At 33.1% G+C, this 19,747-nt stretch overlaps 1 protein-coding gene across 4 annotated transcripts in view; it reads left to right on the forward strand.

Annotated features, from left to right (window-relative positions):
- Cftr (CF transmembrane conductance regulator) overlaps window positions 1-19,747 on the forward strand; it is a 157,827-nt gene that overhangs the window by 74,803 nt on the left and 63,277 nt on the right. For all 4 annotated transcript variants that reach the window (XM_027926421.3, XM_071612772.1, XM_071612761.1 and 1 more), the window contains 4 exons: window positions 5,992-6,086; window positions 9,785-9,871; window positions 12,474-13,194; window positions 15,300-15,428. In XM_027926421.3, coding sequence (XP_027782222.1) covers window positions 5,992-6,086; window positions 9,785-9,871; window positions 12,474-13,194; window positions 15,300-15,428 — 1,032 coding nt within the window. The remainder of the gene's footprint in view (window positions 1-5,991; window positions 6,087-9,784; window positions 9,872-12,473; window positions 13,195-15,299; window positions 15,429-19,747) is intronic.

Consider the following 19,747-nt stretch of genomic DNA (forward strand, 5'->3'; position numbering starts at 1 on the left):
TGATTTTTAATAAGAGTTTAAATCATATTTAGTGTCTTAATTCCAATGGATGATTTCCCCCCACAATTTTTGTGGGTAGCTCTTAAGGAACTCAAGTTAATTTGCAGTGCAAGCAAAGAGAAATATAATTTTTTCTCTATGTGTAAGGCTTCTCTTAGTGGCACATGCCCTTATATGGCCTTTTAAAAAACTTGTAATAGCACCAAGCAGCATTAAGTCTTTTTAAATTATAACTTACATCATAATGAAAATCTACTGTGAAGTCTAAAACCAACACCCTTTAGATAAATATATTACCAGATTTGAGTGCCCTTAGTAATCAGCAAAGATAAATGTTTAACAGTGCATACAAGACAGAGTGCTTTATGTTAAATCAAATAGAGAAAGCCAAACACTAATAAAGAAATCTGCAAATGAACAATAAACTAGGTAATCAGAACATGTACTCATATTAATAGCAGGATATTGGTATTACTAATGTGTTTGGTTTGAAAATAATGGACTTAATCACAGTTTTCCATGCCCCCACTATATGGTTTCATTTCAGTCTCAGCAATTTCATATTAATTATGATCTCTGAGATACATATTAAGTTATCCAAACGTATACATTTCCCTTAACAAATGGTTTCAGTTCAGAAAAAGGAGCCAGACACTTGGCAGAGAACATCAAATCTTTTCAGATGCAGGAATTTATTATTTCCATACTTTTAAAGGTCATTATTCATACTTTTAAAAGGTAATGCTACTAATGTGTATTCTAGACAGGAAACTTTCCTAGCATCCCTATTTTCTTAACTATGTTGTTAGGGGTCTACACAATTCCTAGTAGGACTCTGTCCTTGTCATCATCATTCTAGCACAGAACTCCAAGCTTTGTCAGTTGCCATTATGAATGAACTATGTACTTTTCCAATCTACTTAAATTATTTTACAACCATATATACATATGGTTATCTATGGACAATATTTATTAGTTTTGTTTGTGCAGCTTTAAAATTTATGTATGTGGTATAATTTGTGTACATCATCCTTTCCCTTGCTTCTTGGCTCTTATTGTCTTTTTGAGATCTAACTGATATATAGAAATCTATTTCATTGCTTTTTTGCACCACTGTGTTGTACTCATAGTTCATTGCATTTTATTTTATTGACGAACATTTGGGTTGTTCAATATTGAAACGAAAATCTTTGTAAGATTTTTTTGGCATAAAATCCTGTCAGTGGAATTGCAGGTCACAGGAGAATACACAAATTTAAATTTCATTAAGTACTACCAAATTAAACTTTTAAGCAGCTAAACCTATGTATAGCACTACCAACCTTTATTCCTCATATCTTTGAAAGTTCCTGTTATTGATTTTAATTGTTGAAACTTTGATTTCTCTTTCTTTACCTCTATTGTTCTGATTTGCAGTTCTGTGATTACATGAAAGATTTTACATATTTTCATGTTTGTTAACCATTCTGATTTCATTTTATTTGCTATTTGTGTGTGTGTGTGTGTGTGCATGTAAGTTATTGTGGTGGCCATGAAGTGTGTCTTACCAACCTCTGCTACAGGGGACATAATTATAAGAAGGCTCCAGTTGTGTATTGAAGTCCTTCACTGAGTTTATCATGAGACTACTTCTTCCACATGAATGAATGAGTGTGTGGGGATATAAAAGCATATCTGTAATGTGAGATGCAAGACTTTATTGGCTAATTTTTGGCTCACAGATTTCCAACCCTTCCTTAGTCTGAAAAGGAATTCTAATTGCCCAGTCCAACTTTCTATTCCTTTTTCCTTCGCTTGGGGTTCCGATTTGCATGAGATCTCACAGTCTTCCCTGCCTATCTCCATGTTTCCTTTTACACAAGTATTTTTCCTAATAATATCCTTTCACATTTTGTACCATTTTGGTATCTATGTTAATCAGGTATATTGGTCTCTAGTTTTCATTCCTTGATGTTTCCTTATCTAGTTTTGGTATCAGAGTAATATTGGCTTCATATAATAAATTTGGGAGTCTTCACTCCCTTTCTACGAATTTGAGGAGGATTGGTTTCAGTTCTTCTTTTAAAGGTTCTGGTAGAATTCAACTGAAAATTTATCTGGTCCTGGGATTTTCTTTGTTTAAAAGCTTTTCATTACTGCTTCAACCTTTTTGTTTGTATGTCCTCTTGGTTCAGTCTGGGTAGGTCATATGTGTTTAGAAATAAATCAAGATCATCTGGATTTTCTAATTTATTGGAATACAGGTTTTCAAAATAGTTCTGTGGATTTCTGAAATGTCTGTGGTGATATCTTCTTTTCTGTCTGAAATCCCAAGACCATATACATAATAATTTCAACCATAGTACATCTGGCAACTTTGTGCAAACCTGGGTCTTATACCCATGGCTTCTGATTCTAAGTCCAGAGCTTTTTCCATTGATCATCCCTCATAAAGTTCTTATAATATCATACTAATTAAGGCTGTGTAATTCAATGTGAAGAATCTGCTTTTCCTCTAATGGGAGACTAGGGCGAATTATCACATTGTGTGGCATTCTACTCAAGGCAAAAGGGGAATGCCATATTCAGATCATTGACAAAGATTTTATTTAAAAACTGCAAAGCTCACCAATGTTTGAGTGTATATTATGTACCAATTTCTTTATATTAAGTTCATTTTTTAACCACTGTTAAAGGAAGATACTGCTATATTATCCCCATTTTATAAATGGAGAAATGAGATCCAAAACAGATTTGTCTCAAGCTATTTGTTAGTTGATAATAGAGACAGGGCTAGAAAAGAAGTCATTTTGTTCTCTGGTTGCCACATATATTTTCTATTTTGTTTAAAGTTTTATTTTATAATCTAAAGTATTTTGTTTAAATTATTGTATTTTATTTCATTGCTTTGTATTTAGTGAATATTTTGACTTCTTTAAAATACAGGTATTATATAATCTCCTAAGGGAGAAGTTTGGCTTATAATAACCTTTTGTTTATACTATCTTAAGAAAATTAATGTAATAAAATTATATTTGTTGTCTTTGGGCATTTAAATTCAGCAGGGATATTTATTAAAGTGTAGATTGTAGTTCCTTATCTTTATTTTATTTTTGTCTCTTCCTCTTCAGTTTTCTTATCTCTTTTATTCTGCCAATATCCTTTTGCTTTTTCTTAAATATATATCTATTCCTTGTGACAATCTTTTCTTTTCCAATTTTCTTTCTCTTCTCTGTATGCCTTTCTTCGTTTTTCTTTCCTTTTTGTTTGCAGATTGCTAGGGGCTGGCTCCTTCTGTTTGTATTGCTGTTTTGGTATGTGATCTATTAGAGAAGTATTCCCTGGGAAATCAGGATCTCCAGAACATGGTGGGATTCAGTCCCCACCTCCTCACCCAAGTTCTTGTAGATACTTAGAGAGATAGATACATTTCTTTATTTGTGACTTAATGACTGAGTCACCTCCCTTCCCCATCTCTCTTCCTTTCATCATCTTTTATTCTATAAATCTTTATTAAATGCTTGCATCATGCTGCAAATTTTCATCTCTGAATCCATAACCCAGTCTCTACATTTCACTGTGTCATAATCATACTTTCAGGATAAGTAATGATACTCTGAGTTTAATTTTTTAAAATTTTAAACTGATTTAACTTGTACTACGTTGAACTTATATTTGAAAATAAAGAAAATGTAATTTCAGAACAAAACCTCATAACAAAAATAGCAAGGCTTTTAAAATGTATTAGAAAACTTACCTCTTTTATAAAAGATTGCTCTTAACCTAATCATATGAGAATGATTTCTTCCTTTTTCCCTCCCTCTTTTCCCCCTTCATTCCTCCCTCCCTCTTTCCCCCTTCTAAAATATTTAAAGAGATTTTTTTTTCTAAAATTTTAAATAAAACGGATTTGGGGGAAGAAAACATGAGGGCAGGGGTGAAGAAATAAACATGTAAGCTGGCTTGCTACTTTCAATAAAACTTAAACAAACAAACAAACAAACAAAAAAAAAAACTCAAAGGCTTAAAGAACTAGATGTTCATGGAAGTGCTCCTCTAGTAGATCTAAAGATTTCAGTCACAAGTGTGAGATTTGGCTGCAATTCTTTTAATTTGGATGGAACCATAGGTATGTGGCCCAATTTATGAGCTGATCAAACTAAATGACCAACTAAATGACTTGCATTTGAATTAATTGACCACTAGTGCAGATAGAAGGCAACAAGAGTACTTGCTTTCACATATCTAATTATCTCTGAAGGTCCTCCTCATATGCAGGGCTGTATGGGTCTTGATGGGTCTGTTATATTCATTTCCCCAGCACCTATGTGTCAGATTCCACCAAGTCCTGCTGCATCTTCTCAGACTTCCCAGTATTTTTGATCCCAAGCTTTTAGTCACCTGAAGTCAGAAATGTTGATAGCAACAGTTCCTTTGAGGCAGTGACTACTAGCATAGTTCTATCCTGCAGGAGCTGCCAAGTAGTTCTTAACACAAGTGACCATTAATTAATTTATCTGCTTTGTGTTTGGAGTTTTGTGTGTGAGGTTCTACTTCATTTCATATACCAGACAAAAGAAATAGATGAATAATAAAAGTAATCTTGCTAATGCTTCAAATACAGATATCACTGATGAATTATTTCTGCATTGCAAAAGAAAAAAAAAGACAGTGATGGAAAAGAACTTTAAGGAGAGGGAAAAGAGAAAGAGGTGAAACAAAAGGATTGGAAAGAGAAAGAGAGAGAGAGAGAGAGAATGAGAAAGAGAGAGAGAGAGAGAGAGAGAGAGAGAGCGAGAGCGAGCGAGCTTTTTTGGACTAAAGAGAGATTCGACCTTATCTAACTCTTCTCATTCTTCACAGCCAAGGTGAAACCTCATCTCTTTCAGAAAACCTCAAGCATTTTTTCTATCTATTGTGTAGATACTTCTGTTATTTGCACAATTAATTTGCTAATTAATTATGCACTGTTATAGAATTCATCTTAAAATACTTAATTAAATATTTAGGCTTGTTATTGCTTTCTCCTGGATTATGGCTTACCTTCTAAATTAGATTTATAAAGTCTGTAGTTAAGGACCTTCTGATACAATGCCTACAATGGTTGCTGCCACAGGAAAGTTCATTAGCTGGGAGAAAGGATGACAGGAACTGCAGGAATGTGACAGTAGAGGCAGAATGGAGAGGGGGAGAGGATACAGGAATGAGTTGCTGAGGATAGGTGAGGAAAAAAGAGAGCAAATGAAAAAACTATGGAGGGGCTGGGATTGTGACTCAGTGGTAGAGTGCTTACCTAGCACCAGCGGGACCCGGGTTTGGTTCTCAGCACCACATAAAAATAAAATGAAATAAATGTAGATGTTGTATCCATCTACAAATAAATGTAGATGTTGTATCCATCTACAAAAAAGATTCTCTCTCTCTCTCTCTCTCTCTCTCTCTCTCTCTCTCTCTCCTTTAAAAAAAAAAGAAAAGAACAAAAACTGTGGAAAGAAATTGCCTTGTACCCGTTGCAGCCCATTTGAAGATGCTTGGATACTATTGCAGGGGAGTGCATATAGTGTTATTTTAGTTTCTCTTAGTAAAGGTTGATTTATTTTGGGTGGTTTTCTGTAAAGATTAAGTTTAGAATGGAGACAAGTATACTTATTTAGCATGTTAATTGCACTTGAGTTTGTGTAATGGGCCCATGGGTGATCAGTACACATATGTATATGTCCAGGAATACACATATATTTTACTTTTTAATATTTTTCAATTCTTACTTAATGATCATGAATGACATTTTAAAAATCAAAGAAAAATTACTTTAAGAAATTAAAAAAAAATTTAGGTATGTTATTTTAACCAACTAAATGACTTGCATTTGAAATCACTGAGATGCAGCATTCAGAATTTCAACTTTGGCTAAAGTAGTAGTCTGATATCTGATTTTATTTGAAAGGAGATATACTTTTCAATTTCAAATTCAACATACCAATTTCCTCTGTAATTTTTTGCTTTGGCTAACAGGACATCTCCAAGTTTGCAGAGAAAGACAATATAGTCCTTGGAGAAGGTGGAATCACACTGAGCGGAGGTCAACGTGCACGGATTTCTTTAGCAAGGTGAGTATCTAATTGTTGGTCTAGAAACTATTTGATGTAATATTGGATGTAAAATATTATAGACACTTTTCTATTGCTTTATATTGTGTTTCTGAAATTGAAAAAAAATGGGGGCTTCTATGGCTAATGGGTTGAGTCACCTTTAAGAGATATAGATGATACAGTTGTTCACATTTGTTGAAAATAATGCCTTTTATCAAAATGAATTCCCGTATTTTAGAGTGTATATACTTGTTTGTCTTATGGTATAGTTTACTATAAATAGAAAGCTCTGGAATCCTACAAAAAACAAGGAAAGAGAGGATATAAATTTCTGTTGGTTCTATCAAACACTCTGTCATTGCCCCTATTTCCACAATTTACCCACCTAGTTTAGGCTTCTGTTTATGCTTCTTGGTTTAATTAAACCTAAGTCTTCAAAAATTTTCAACTTAATTTATCATTTCCACAATAAAAATAAGACAAATTATGCCAATTGGCTTAAAGCCTACTCTTTAAAGTAAAATAAAACAAACACATCTGACATGGTGGGTGTAGAAGTTCCCTTGATAGAGACATTCTTGGAGTAAGAATCTAGAAGCTTTCAGAGAAGTACATATAGTTCATTTGTGTCAAGAAGAAAACATGGTTAAATTATAACTTTCAGTTTAAAAATTTATTAGTGATGTGGGATGTCAAATATACCTCCAGTTTTATTTGAACAAATTCTTACTGTGTTGCAAAGTTACTAAGAAGAAATCAATTTCATTGCTTTGTTAATGTGTTGGCTCCCTTCCTTCACTCTCTCCAACTTCCAAAAACAGACAAGAAACTAATACTGAGCATTTGCAGTTGCCTGGTGTGTGTGTGTGTGTGTGTGTGTGTGTGTGTGTGTGTGTGCATGCGCCTACATGTATGTGATCTCCAACCCTTCAAAGAAAGAATTTTTATCTTTGCTTTTCAGAAGAAATCATGAGATAATTGAGTCTATTAGACATTAACTTGCCAACAGCCACACAGGGAAATGGTGGAGTCACAATCTGAACCAGGTCTTCCTGATTCTGCTTTAAACTCTTCCTTTATCTTGGGTTTGCACTATGAAGTAGTAGATATGGACAGTTAACAAACAAGATAATGAATTCTGAATAATGGCAAGTTGATTAATTTATGTGTGAATCAACAACTTAACTTAAACATTCCATCCAAGAGTTAGGTAAGAAATATGGCTTAGGAATATGGCTTCTAGACATTCATTGTAGAGTTTGTGTTTACCAGCGTGTTTGGTCTTATTGTAAGGCACACACAGTTTAAGATCCTACTAACAATAATGTCTTTTGTAATTCTGATCTGTATGTAAAATGTGTTGTCCAGTTTTTGACAATAAATATATTATTTCTAATCTCTTGATAAGCTGTGGTTATAGATATGAAAGAGTGTCTTAATTCATTCTATGTTGCTAATAATACAATGTCATGGGTTTGGAAAGTCATAAAGAAAAGAGGTTTGGCTCAAAGTTCTGGTCAAGGGGCCACCTCTGTCTGGTGATGACCCAATGCTGACAGAATCTGAGGCAGCACAGGAATTCACATGGCAAGAGATAGAGAACCTGTGTATGAATGCATGATCTTTTCTCTTTTTTTTCCCCCATTAAGCCTCTATTTAGAAGTGATTAGAATTAGATACATTTCAACCTTGATAACTGCATCTAATTCTAATCACCAATGAATAGCTCCATTTCTAAACACTCCATTTCTAAACTTAAGCTCAAAATTTCAGAGTGGACAAAACAAATTTAGACCATCTATCATAAAGACAGAAGTAAGAGTCATGTATAAATATGCGCAATTTACCGTAAGTATACATTTTGATTGGGTCCTTTAGTTATTTCACATGTCTTCAAACTTAGTGTGTTAATTAACATTTTTTGTTGTTGTGACCAAAAGTACCTCAGAAGAACAACTTAGAGGAGGAAAAATTTGTTTTGGCTCATAGTTTCAGAGGTTCACTCCATAGTCAGCCGACTCCATTGCTATGGGCCAAGGTGAGGCAGCACATCATGGCAGAAAGGGCATGGTGGAGGAGCACTGCTCACCTCACAATGACCAGGAAGCAAAGAGAGAGGGAGACAGGGAAAGGGCCACAGGGAAGATTCACATTTCCAGGGCATATCTCCAGTGACTCACCTCCTCCAACCATGCCCCACCAACCTCCAATTACCACCCAGTTAGTGCATTTGAACTATAATGGATTGATTAGGTTACAGGTCTCATAATCTTGTCATTTCACTACAGAATATTCCTGCATTAACACAGAAGACTTTGGGGAGACACCTGGTTTCTAAATCATAACATATAGTTTACAATATAAAATTTATTTTAGATTTTACTTTAAATTTTTGCTATTTCTGAATTCTTCCATTATTTCTCTCATTATTTGCTGACTGGATTCCATTTTCTTTATTATAAAAGTTTCTATAATTACATATATATGCTCAGAATCCCACACAGTTGGGTGAGAGATATAATTACTTATAATCATACCTGAAAATTTAAATGTTATGATGAATCATCTCATGTTTGTTAACATAGGAACTACATCGTAATACTGTTCTAAATCAACTTGATGGAGATTTTACTTGCTTAAAAAAATTTATTTTTAACTTAAAAAGTAAATGAATATGGACAAAAATTTGTATTGTGAATATTTAATTCTTTCCTTACTTGGAACTTTTATAAAAGTGATTCAGAGATGAAGACTAAAGGTGCAAAAAGCAGTATCAATTATATAGTCATGACAGCACTGGTATCAACTTGGTGATAGCAGTGAACACTTTGAAAAATATTTTTTTAAAAAATTCACAACACTACTGTAATTTATTTGCTGTCTCTGACATTTTACAGTTTAAAATTGTTTACCTTCTTATTTATTTCCCCATCAAGATGCAAGCTCTTCTAGGGAAGTGACTATAATTTTAAAATTGTATTCCTGCACATAGCATGATCCCTGGCTTTAAATACATAATATTGTTAAAAAGTTTTTTAAGACAACATTTTAAATTGTACCATACAGTGTTATTTAGTTTATAACTTTTTTTGTTATTTTTTTGGTATAAACAGTAGTAGAGTGTATTTTGATATATTATACACACATAGTGTATGACTTATTCTAATTAGGATTCCATTCTTGAAGTTGGACATAATGTGGAGTTTCACTGGTTGTGTGTTCATATATGAACCTAGCAAAATTATGTTTGATTCATTCTACTGTCTTTTCTATTTCCATCCTCCCTCCCTTTCCTTCATTCCCCTTAGTCTAATCCAGTAAATTTAAATCCCCCCACCTTATTTGTGTGTTAGCATCTACATATCAAAGAGAACATTCTCCTTTGGTTTGGGGGGATTGGCTTATTTCACTTAGCATGATTATATCACTTGCACTTAGCAAAAATATTTCATCATTTTTGAAGTACTATAAAAAGCCACAAAATCATTTGTGACTTATTATTCCTCATTTAAAACAATCTACACTATTAAAGACACATAAATAAAAAAGTCTCTAACAATGCTACCTCTTCCTTATGTTGTGAACAATTTTATTTCAGTGAAAAGAAGTGATGACTATACTGTAACATAACAGTAGACTGTTTTTTTTTAAATCATCTATACTTAGTGACATGGAAACTATTGAGAAAATTAATTTAAATTTCATTTTCTTTTTAGAGCAGTATACAAAGATGCTGATTTGTACCTATTAGACTCTCCTTTTGGATACCTAGATGTTTTAACTGAAAAGGAAATATTTGAAAGGTATGTTCTTTGAATAACTTACTTATAATGCTCATGCTAAAAGACAAGAAAAATGACTATACCATGGTAGATGGCATATTACCTCTTGAGAAATACACCCACCATTGTTGCAACTCAGGATGGCAGAATGTAACATGGAGCTTACTCATGGCCTAGATTGACAATTACTTCCCTTAAAACCTTTCTAATTATCACATGCTAAACCAATTTATTCCTTTGCTATACCGTTACAACAGTTGCTATCTATGTAGATTTTACAATATTTTTGCCTGCAATGTATCTTCTATTGTTTTAATTTGTTATTATACTTAAGAATTTTGTATTTACACTTTTGTATCTTAGTGATTTTTTTCTGTTTTCTCAGTCAATAGTAAAATAGTGAACTCTTCAAGGAACTAAACATGAGGAATAGTTGAATGATGAATGCTTAGTCTTTACCTCAGTGCTTCCTTAAAAAATCTCCTCCTCAGTCATGCAGAGATTAGAACTTACATTTCCTTGTTAGTTAATTTTCGAGCTCCATGTATGTGAAGTTCCTAAGAATAACAGTTAGTTATATGACTTAATTTCAAAGCTTCAAAATGATTTTATGTACTATAGAGTAATTTATTGGGAGAATAGTCATTATAGTCTCTTAGAAACAAAGATTTTAAGCAATAAAGCAAGGTGTGTGTTTGTGTGTGTGTGTTTGTGTAAAAGTCTGCATTATTTTTAGAAGCATCTTTCCTAGAATGTAGTTAAATTTATTTATTTATTGCTTGTGTTCAAATTTTTATTTTAGCACAACCTTAACCTTTGAAATATTCTGGACACCTGCTTAGTTCCATTTAAATTTTGCTACTTCAACCCTATGATTTATTATATTAAAATATGAAGCCAAGGAAAGCTACCTGTCCAGGCATTAGGTTTTCTGAGGAGGAATCATGTGGCATTTTTCTGTTAGACACTTTCAACTTACATTACTTTCAGTGAAGTGATGTATACTAGAATAGTCTGTCTATTCACAATCCCAAGGCAGTTTCATTTCAGCTTCTCTAAATAAATTGCAAAGTATAATCAATATGCTCTCCATTCAAACTATTCCCAGTTCCCATTTTCACTTCCAACACAATCTGTATGGAAAAGTGTATGCTATTATAAAGCACTTTGAGTTTGTTTTAAGTTTCTCACATTTATTCTTAACCTAAAAGGAAGGCAATCACCTTTCTACTTTCCCTAAAGCTTATTCAACCCACTCCTTACAATATGGTCTTGTATTTAGATCTCACTTTAAAATCCCGGTTATCTTCTAAATCTCCATAATTGCCCTCAATGGACATTTGTACAGTGCTCTGACTTCTATAGTCTTAAAAATGTTAGATAACCTCCACCATTTTAAACATAAAGCAACTCAATTTAGGACAATAATTTTTTACTGTTATTCAACAAAATTATAAGAACACAAATCCACTTAATTAATCAGTTAATTAATTTTACGTTTCATGCATTCAAACCCTTAAAGGGTACAGCATCATAAGGATTCAGTATCCAAGGGCCTTACCCAGAAGTCTGGTTGCTTTGGAATTTAACATGATTGATGCCATTGTTTCCATAAGCATGAGTTACCTTTCCCCAGATTCCTCTGGTTTTGTTCAGTTTGCTGCCACAAGTCACTGTGCTCTTCTTTGCTTTCCTCACAATGGAAATCAGTTTCATTTCAGGCATAAACACCCCTTTGACTTTAAAATGAGCAGGATGTTCTGGTTTGTTCTGGAGACCCCGCTTAGAGCCAGCAAATGCCCTTGTCCTTCCAAGGATGTCTGCCTTTTAGAAGTCCTGTTCCCGGCAGGCCTCTCCAGACTCCAACATGATATGAAGAGCAAAATTTAGTTAAATTAACACCCAAAATACTATTTTGATAATCTTGTGACTATGATAAGTAATATCTTAACCATTATAAACTTTGTGACATTTGTGTTGTCTTCATACATGAGAGTATAATGATGCCTCTTTCTATATGATATATAAGGTTTTAGTAGTTAAAAGTAACTGAGATCCCCTATAAGATTGCAGTCAGGATTAATTTCTAGATTGGGAGAAATTTTTATTAGAAGAGGGTCAAATTTATTATAATCTAATTTTCACTTGTTTTAACCATCATATTAGTCTTAATATGGTCAATTTAAAATATAAGAGGAATTCAATTAATAGAAAATTTAAAAAACAAGAAATCTTTGGCACTTTATAAGATATGTAGAAATAAAGACTGCTAGAGACACCAAAGGTTATCTAAAAAATTCCTCATTTTCAAGAGAAATAAAGACTCAGAGGGTAAGTGATTTACTCAAATTCAGATGTCTAGTGAATATCAGCAATTTAATTTTATTTTAGAGCTATTAACATTCAACTTTACAATATGGCATGCTATTTCATGCTGTAATAATTCAAGAGGCACCAAATTAATTACTATGTTTACTTTTAGAATCATTTTTCATATAATAATAAAATGGTACGGTAGAGATTTTATATAATGAAACATTAATAAAATGCTAAGATGAAATTCATGTTATTGCAATAAAAATATTTATGAAATTGATATTTTTATCTTTTTATGTTCTTTAAGCTGTGTGTGTAAATTGATGGCTAACAAAACTAGGATTTTGGTCACTTCTAAAATGGAACATTTAAAGAAGGCTGACAAAATATTAATTTTGCATGAAGGTAGCAGCTATTTTTATGGGACATTTTCTGAACTACAAAATCTACGGCCGGACTTTAGTTCAAAGCTCATGGGATATGATTCTTTTGACCAGTTTAGTGTGGAAAGAAGAAATTCAATCCTAACAGAGACATTGCGCCGTTTCTCATTAGAAGGAGATGCTTCTGTCTCTTGGAATGAAACAAAAAAACAATCTTTTAAACAGACTGGAGAGTTTGGGGAAAAAAGGAAGAACTCTATTCTCAATCCAATCAACTCAATGAGAAAATTTTCAATTGTACAAAAGACCCCATTACAAGGAAATGGCATGGAAGATGATTCTGATGAGCCCTTAGAGAGAAGGCTGTCCCTAATTCCAGATTCTGAGCAGGGGGAGGCCATCCTGCCTCGCTGCAATGTGATCAACACTGGCCCCACATTTCAGGGCCGAAGGAGACAGTCTGTTCTAAACCTGATGACACACTCAGTGAACCAGGGGCCAAGCATCCACCGGAGGACAACAACTACACGAAAAATGTCATTGGCCCCTCAGACAAACTTCACTGAAATGGATATCTATTCAAGACGTTTGTCTCAAGAGAGTGGCTTAGAAATCAGTGAAGAAATTAATGAAGAAGATTTAAAGGTATGCATAAATTATTAGTGCCCCTCCAATATAATCAGGTACAATATGGTATGTATTACATAGCAAAATTTACTCAAATTATCAGGTTAGGATGGGATTTTATCTTAAGACTTAGGACATCCAAAGTCCATATGTAAGCAATTTCAAAATGTAAAACAATCAATATTTCCAATTGCAATGGATATATATCCATCATCCCATAAAATATTTTATAAGCCAAAGCAAGGATTTAGCATTAGATTCTTTACTAGGCAGTGTTATTCATTATTATACATTAAAAAGAATCTGCTTTATTACCATTTGAAACCTCTGTGGGATGAAGTGGAGAATAAATAAATATATAAACAAATAGCTTCAATTATGTGTAAACCAAGAACTATGTCTGAATGAACATAACCTATATAAGGAGTATAAACATCTGGTCTTTCAACAGAACCAACTCACATTCTGACTTAGATGTCATTCTTAACAGTATGGGCTTTTTTCTCTTTTTAAAATTATTACTATTATTATTATTATTAATGCATTTATTTTTACCATGGATTGAACCAAGGGATGCTCAACCTCTGATCCACATCACCAGCCATATTTATATTTTATTTTAAGACAGTGTGTCTCACTAAGCTGCTTAGGGCCTTGCTAAGTTGCTGAAGCTGGCTTTGAACTTGTGATCCTCCTGCCTCAACCTCCTGAGCCACAGGGATTAGAGGCATGCACCACTATGCTCAGCTGACTTTTTGATCTTTTAAAGAAGATATGTGAAGTAAAGTATATAAAATAGTATAGGTACACTAGTGCCAATCTTCAGACAAAAAGTCTGTTATATTGCAAAGAATAAAATGCTTTCATTCTTAAAACAGAAAGCAATATAAAAGAGGAGGATTTTTCTTGTTGTTTACTAGAAAACTTATGTACCTTGGATGAAGTTAACTACTGGTGGAGTTGAATGAATTAACATGTTTAATAGCATAGATCATTTAAGAACAGAATGAACTGGTGAGTCACAAGCCATTTAACATCTCCAGGCCAGAGTTTCCTTCATTGTGAAATGAAGGAATAGATGATCCCTAAAATATATGCTTTTAGTATTTCTATAATTTTAAAAGTGTTTTCTAATGGATAAGTCATCCACATGGTTTAATAGCCATCTAAGTAGATTTCTCAAATCTGAGTCCTCAAATTTAATTTGAAAGAATGATTTATTTGACTAAATAGTAGTTACTCTTTATTGATTACTTCTAGTACCAAGAAGTATAGACTCAGTCCCCACTACTATGTTAGAAAGTATAAATCATTGTCTTCATTTATTGATGAGGAAATGGAATTTCAGACAATTTCAGCATCTTGCCTCAATGCAGATTTTAGAAGTGGAGCTTGAATTCAAATACAGGCCTATTTGACTTTAAAATTTTGTGCTTCAAGCCAGTATGCGCTATTACAATTTTATAGGACCTATCTTTGTGATCTAGTATTTCATTTACAAATTATGTGGACTTCATGAGAAAAAAAAAAAAAAACCTGTCATTTCTCTAGGACTATCTGGAATCCCATTTTTTTCAATTTTTTAAATTTATCTGTCAAAAGTTTTTAAAAATTTCTGGGGGAATATACCCGAAGTAGAATTACATAATTTAAATCATATCCATAAAGAGGTATAACCCTTTGCTACTGAAGAATGTACAAACCCAAGCTGATTTTCAGTCTATTGGGAGACCTTTGTATCTAGGAAAATGCCAAATGACTTGTCCATGAACACTGGAAGAAACAACTTAAATCAAGGAGAGATCTGTGAAGCTTCATATTGATGATACCATTCATTTTTTAAAAGGTATGACACTGTTGAGCATTTAACTACTAAAATCATCCTACAATAATACAATTATATACCCAATACTTGTAGAATTTTTTAAAAGTACAGTGTTTCACAGTTTCCAAAAAGCTTTGTTGCTCCATGGACTTCATATTGGCTATGGAATGATATCACATGTGGCATTAATTCACTTAGCTTCAAGTAATGTTCCTTTATTTCCACACATTCAAAATAAAACTGAAATGATGGTATGAAATGATGTTGTTTCATTGTAATAATCATGGCTCTTTTTCAGGAATGCTTTTTTGATGATGTAGAGAGCATACCTGCTGTGACCACGTGGAACACATATCTTCGATACATCACTATCCACAAGAGCTTGATTTTTGTGTTAATTTGGTGCTTAGTTGTTTTTCTGGCTGAGGTAAGGATATTCTGTGATTTAAAGTTAAATTAAGAATAGTTTCAAGAGGTACACATATTCATGTGCACACACACATATAAATGCATGTCTACACATTTATGTATGTATGTAATTATGATATATAGTATTATTGTTAGATTTTGAAAATCCATAATTATAATCACTGTTGGTATTTTATTATTTCATACATAGCAAATAAAATGTGCCCAAAATATACATACTGAAATTGAAGAGTATTTTAAAAATACATTTTATTGTTTATATGTAAGATATACAACACACTATTATGGGATTCATATAGATTATAACAAGATTACTATCATGTAGCAAATTAACATATCCATCCTTTCAAATAGTTACCCAGCAGTTTTGTGTTTATGTGTGTGTGTATATGTGTGTGTGTGGATAGAGGGGGAAAGAATAACTAAGGTTTCATTTAACATGGACCCCAAATATAGTATAATTTTACCTATAAATTTCATTTTGTGCATTATATCTTTAGATATGAAGAATTTTTAATGGAATAATTCAAAGGTTCAGAGTAGATGGCCTATATAATTTGAAATTAAGTACTAAAAATAATTCTTCACTAAATTCTAAATTTATTAACTGTCTTCACACACACACACACACAAGGTAAATATATACTAATGGAATAATTAGTATAATGGAATAATTTTAAACAACCTTTTCAGAGACTCAAATCACACACTTCCTTGCAGAAATTGTGTTGTCTTTAAGGCCCTCATTGTAGTTTGTTTGCCAGGCTTCTGTTGGGCTTCATATCACCAGGTTAAAAGTCAGATGGAGGTAGAAATAGCATGGCAGGCCACAGCACAAGCACTTCCTGAACCTGGGGGAGGATGAGGCTTTTTTTTTTTTTTTAAGATTTGGACACCCATGGAAATACCAAAGGGTCCTAGCAGAAGACATCAGTGGGGGAAGTGACAGAGAAGTTGAGTAGAGAGAATTTGCCCTCTGGTTGTCTGAAGAGGACAAACATAACTCAGCACCAAGGGCTTACCATGTGTTCATTTAACAAACATCATTTGTGAAGATAGAGATCCAGATTTTTTTTTCTTGTAAAATTTTCCCACTTTAAAATCTGAGTAGTTAGCTGGGTGTGGTGGTGCATGCCTGTAATTCCAGTGGCTTGGGAGGCTGAGGCAGGAGGATTAAAAGTTCAAAGCCTCAGCAACAGCAAGGCCCTAAGCAACTCAGTGAGACCCTGTCTCTAAATAAAATACAAAATAGGACTGGGGATGTTTCTCAGTGGTTGAGTGACCCTGAGTTCAATACCCAGTACCTACTCCCCCAAAATGTGAGCAGTTAATTAAATAAGAACCAACAAAGGAACAGCATGTAGACATGACAAAACAGGTTTATGGATTGGATTATTCTTGTGAATGATTACCCCCAACATTTATTCCGGAGAACATGGATATATATGTCTTAGCATAGATCTAACCTGTTGCCCCATTCTGCCTTCGAGGAAGAATTGGCCTTGGTGAAGAACCACAATAGAAATGTGTAAATAACTGAATCACAAACTTATAATTGTTCATTTTCCCCCTATTTTTTGGCTGCTTCCATCCTCAATTAAGAAGGCTACATAAAGTATCATTACCTTCCATGATCTTGTAAAATAGTGCTAAATATCTAAAGGTATACACCAAAAAAAAAAAAAATGTACATACTGCTTCAACAGAAAACCACTGGTTTCCAATTGACCTTTGAGTTTTGGTACTATCCCTTTTTTTGCCATGTTGTTTTAAATTAACTAACCAAATGGAGACTTAAATATATGTAGTATAGTGCCAACCCTGGAATCAGAATGACTGGGTGTGACTCCTAAATTTGTCTTATTAATACTATGAAACTGAGAAAGTTAATCTCTCTGAGACTCCAGTTACTCATCTGTATAATGGATATTGAAGTAATACCAGATAAGTGGGCCATTTCGTGGGAGACATTGTGATTATTAAATACTTAATGTAGGGCTTGGGACAGAGGGAGCAATGCTAATTGCTGTTATCCATTAATATCATTATAAATCTCAAGATAGTTTGAGGTGAACAAGTCCATAACAGTGATATAATTCCAATAATTTCTTTTACTCTTTAACAAAAATAAAAGGTTGGGTAATTTGATGCCCACATATGAGTAATAAATATTGTATTGAAATGTACTTCAAATGCACCTCATTAATTTCAGTCCTGCCAAATGACTAACATTAATGTGAATGGAACCCAGCCTGTGCCCTATTTTAATCTCAACCAGTCCTTATTAATGATTTGATCCCTTCATATTGAAATATCACGTTACTTACGTTACTTAATTGTCTTAGACTTATGCAAGAAAATAGTGCCTGATTGTGGTGGTAATTTCTGTTAATTTTTAAGATGTGAGTCTCATGCAGCTCCATAAAATTGAACTTAGTTAGGTACCTTTCAAAATGAAGTGTAATTAACTACTTACAGAATGATGTGTAATTAACTGATTGCCACACATGTATACAATAGTATTTACTCACTTAAGAAGACAATGCCAAGCATGGTGATGCATACCTGTAATCCCCACTACTTCGGAGGCTGAGGCAGGAGGATCACAAGTTCAAAGTCAGTATCAGCAATTTAGTGAGACCCTCAGCAATTTAGAAAGACCCTATCTCAAAGTAAAAAATAAAAAGGACTGGGGATGTAGCTCATTAGTAAAGCACTCCTGGGTTTAATTCCCTCCAGGACCAGAAAAACAAAAGAGAAGTTTAGGGCAAGAAACTAAATTATGAAAGAAGATATAAATGCTATATAACTACTCATATTAGTTAACCTTTCACAATTGTTATAAAATTTGCCTTCTTAATGGGAAAAATGATTAATAGTGTTCTTTTCTGGACAAGAAATTAAAAAAATAAACCTTGTGGCTTTTTGGCCAGTATCCTATAGGCACTGCCAATTATCTACCTCTAAAATTTTGAATAATGAAAACATGGTAATAGAGAAAAATACTGATTTTTAAATTATGTGCACAGTTATACATCTAAACAGATCATTCAATACTGTTCACAATTTTGTTGCTTTCTTTGAATCAACATTTACATAGTTTTTTTTTTAGCCTAAGCTTCTTTCTTAATTCTAGTGTGTCCATTTCTTATTACCATTGGAACATCTCACGGATACTCCATATCATGGTACAGATGATAATTCAGCATGATAGTGTAGTTCTTTTAAACTCTCTTCAGGGCACCATATTTATGATTGAAAAACTTAAAAGAAATGTTAAGATATATATTTTTTTCTCCATGGAAGTGACTTACTTTTTAAAATTTTAATAAGGGTAATATTTTAATTTAGATTTATGTTTTTACAGAATAGGTTCAATATGCTTCTCTTTTGCAATATGATATACTTAACCTTCCCCCCATTTTTACATTTAAAAATTCTTTTTTTTCAGGACTGCTAAACTGAATGTATTTGTTTGGTTTATTCAGTTTGCTAACTTTTAACATGAGTGTGTCATTTTGAAGAAGGAATCAGTCTCCCTTTCTATTTTTGTAACATTTTCTCCTTTACAGAATAATATCTTCTGTTAAGTTCTTAGATATTTACACCAAACAGACTTTAAAATTTCTACTGCACTTGTCTTTCTAGTGGACATACTTGACTGTACATTACTGATTTGATAGAGAAGAATGCCAAGAATAGACTAGGAGATGTTTTCCTTTCCTTTGCAACTATCAGAGGGTGTAGTTGATGGAAGCTTCTGAAGGTCCTTTTCAGATCTTCTATTCGATGGTTTTTAGCAAAGTGTCAGAGAACTGCTTTATGTTTTTTTTTTTAATTAAATGACTTCCTTTCTCTCTGTTAATAAGGAATCTCTTGAGTGGCTTTACATTGTTAGGAATATGAGGATGTAGAGAAATCCCATGGTATTACTTCCTATGCTAACTGATGGCAATTCTCTTAGAGCACTTTTCTGATCATGAATCTATATTTTAAGGAATGATTTGGCCAGTAAAATATTGAAAAATATGTATTAAAGTATACTGCATTCTATTTGGTATGGAATGATGTTTAAAACCCTGAAAAAATAGAAAACCTTTTTGCTAATCATCTGGGATTATCACTCTATCAGAAATTGTGTTAACTTTATAAACTCTAAGCATTTTGGAAATGAAGTGATAGAATGGACTCAAATATTTTTATGTGCCTCAAATAATTTTACTAAAACCACTATGTGGAGTTCTTGAAAATGTTTTGGCTGTAGTCAATAAAAGCAGTTTGAGTTTGTAATTCCATGTGGATAGAGTCAGGAGATAG

Source organism: Marmota flaviventris, chromosome 1, assembly GCF_047511675.1.
Source record: "Marmota flaviventris isolate mMarFla1 chromosome 1, mMarFla1.hap1, whole genome shotgun sequence".
NCBI classification, from domain to species: domain Eukaryota; kingdom Metazoa; phylum Chordata; class Mammalia; order Rodentia; family Sciuridae; genus Marmota; species Marmota flaviventris.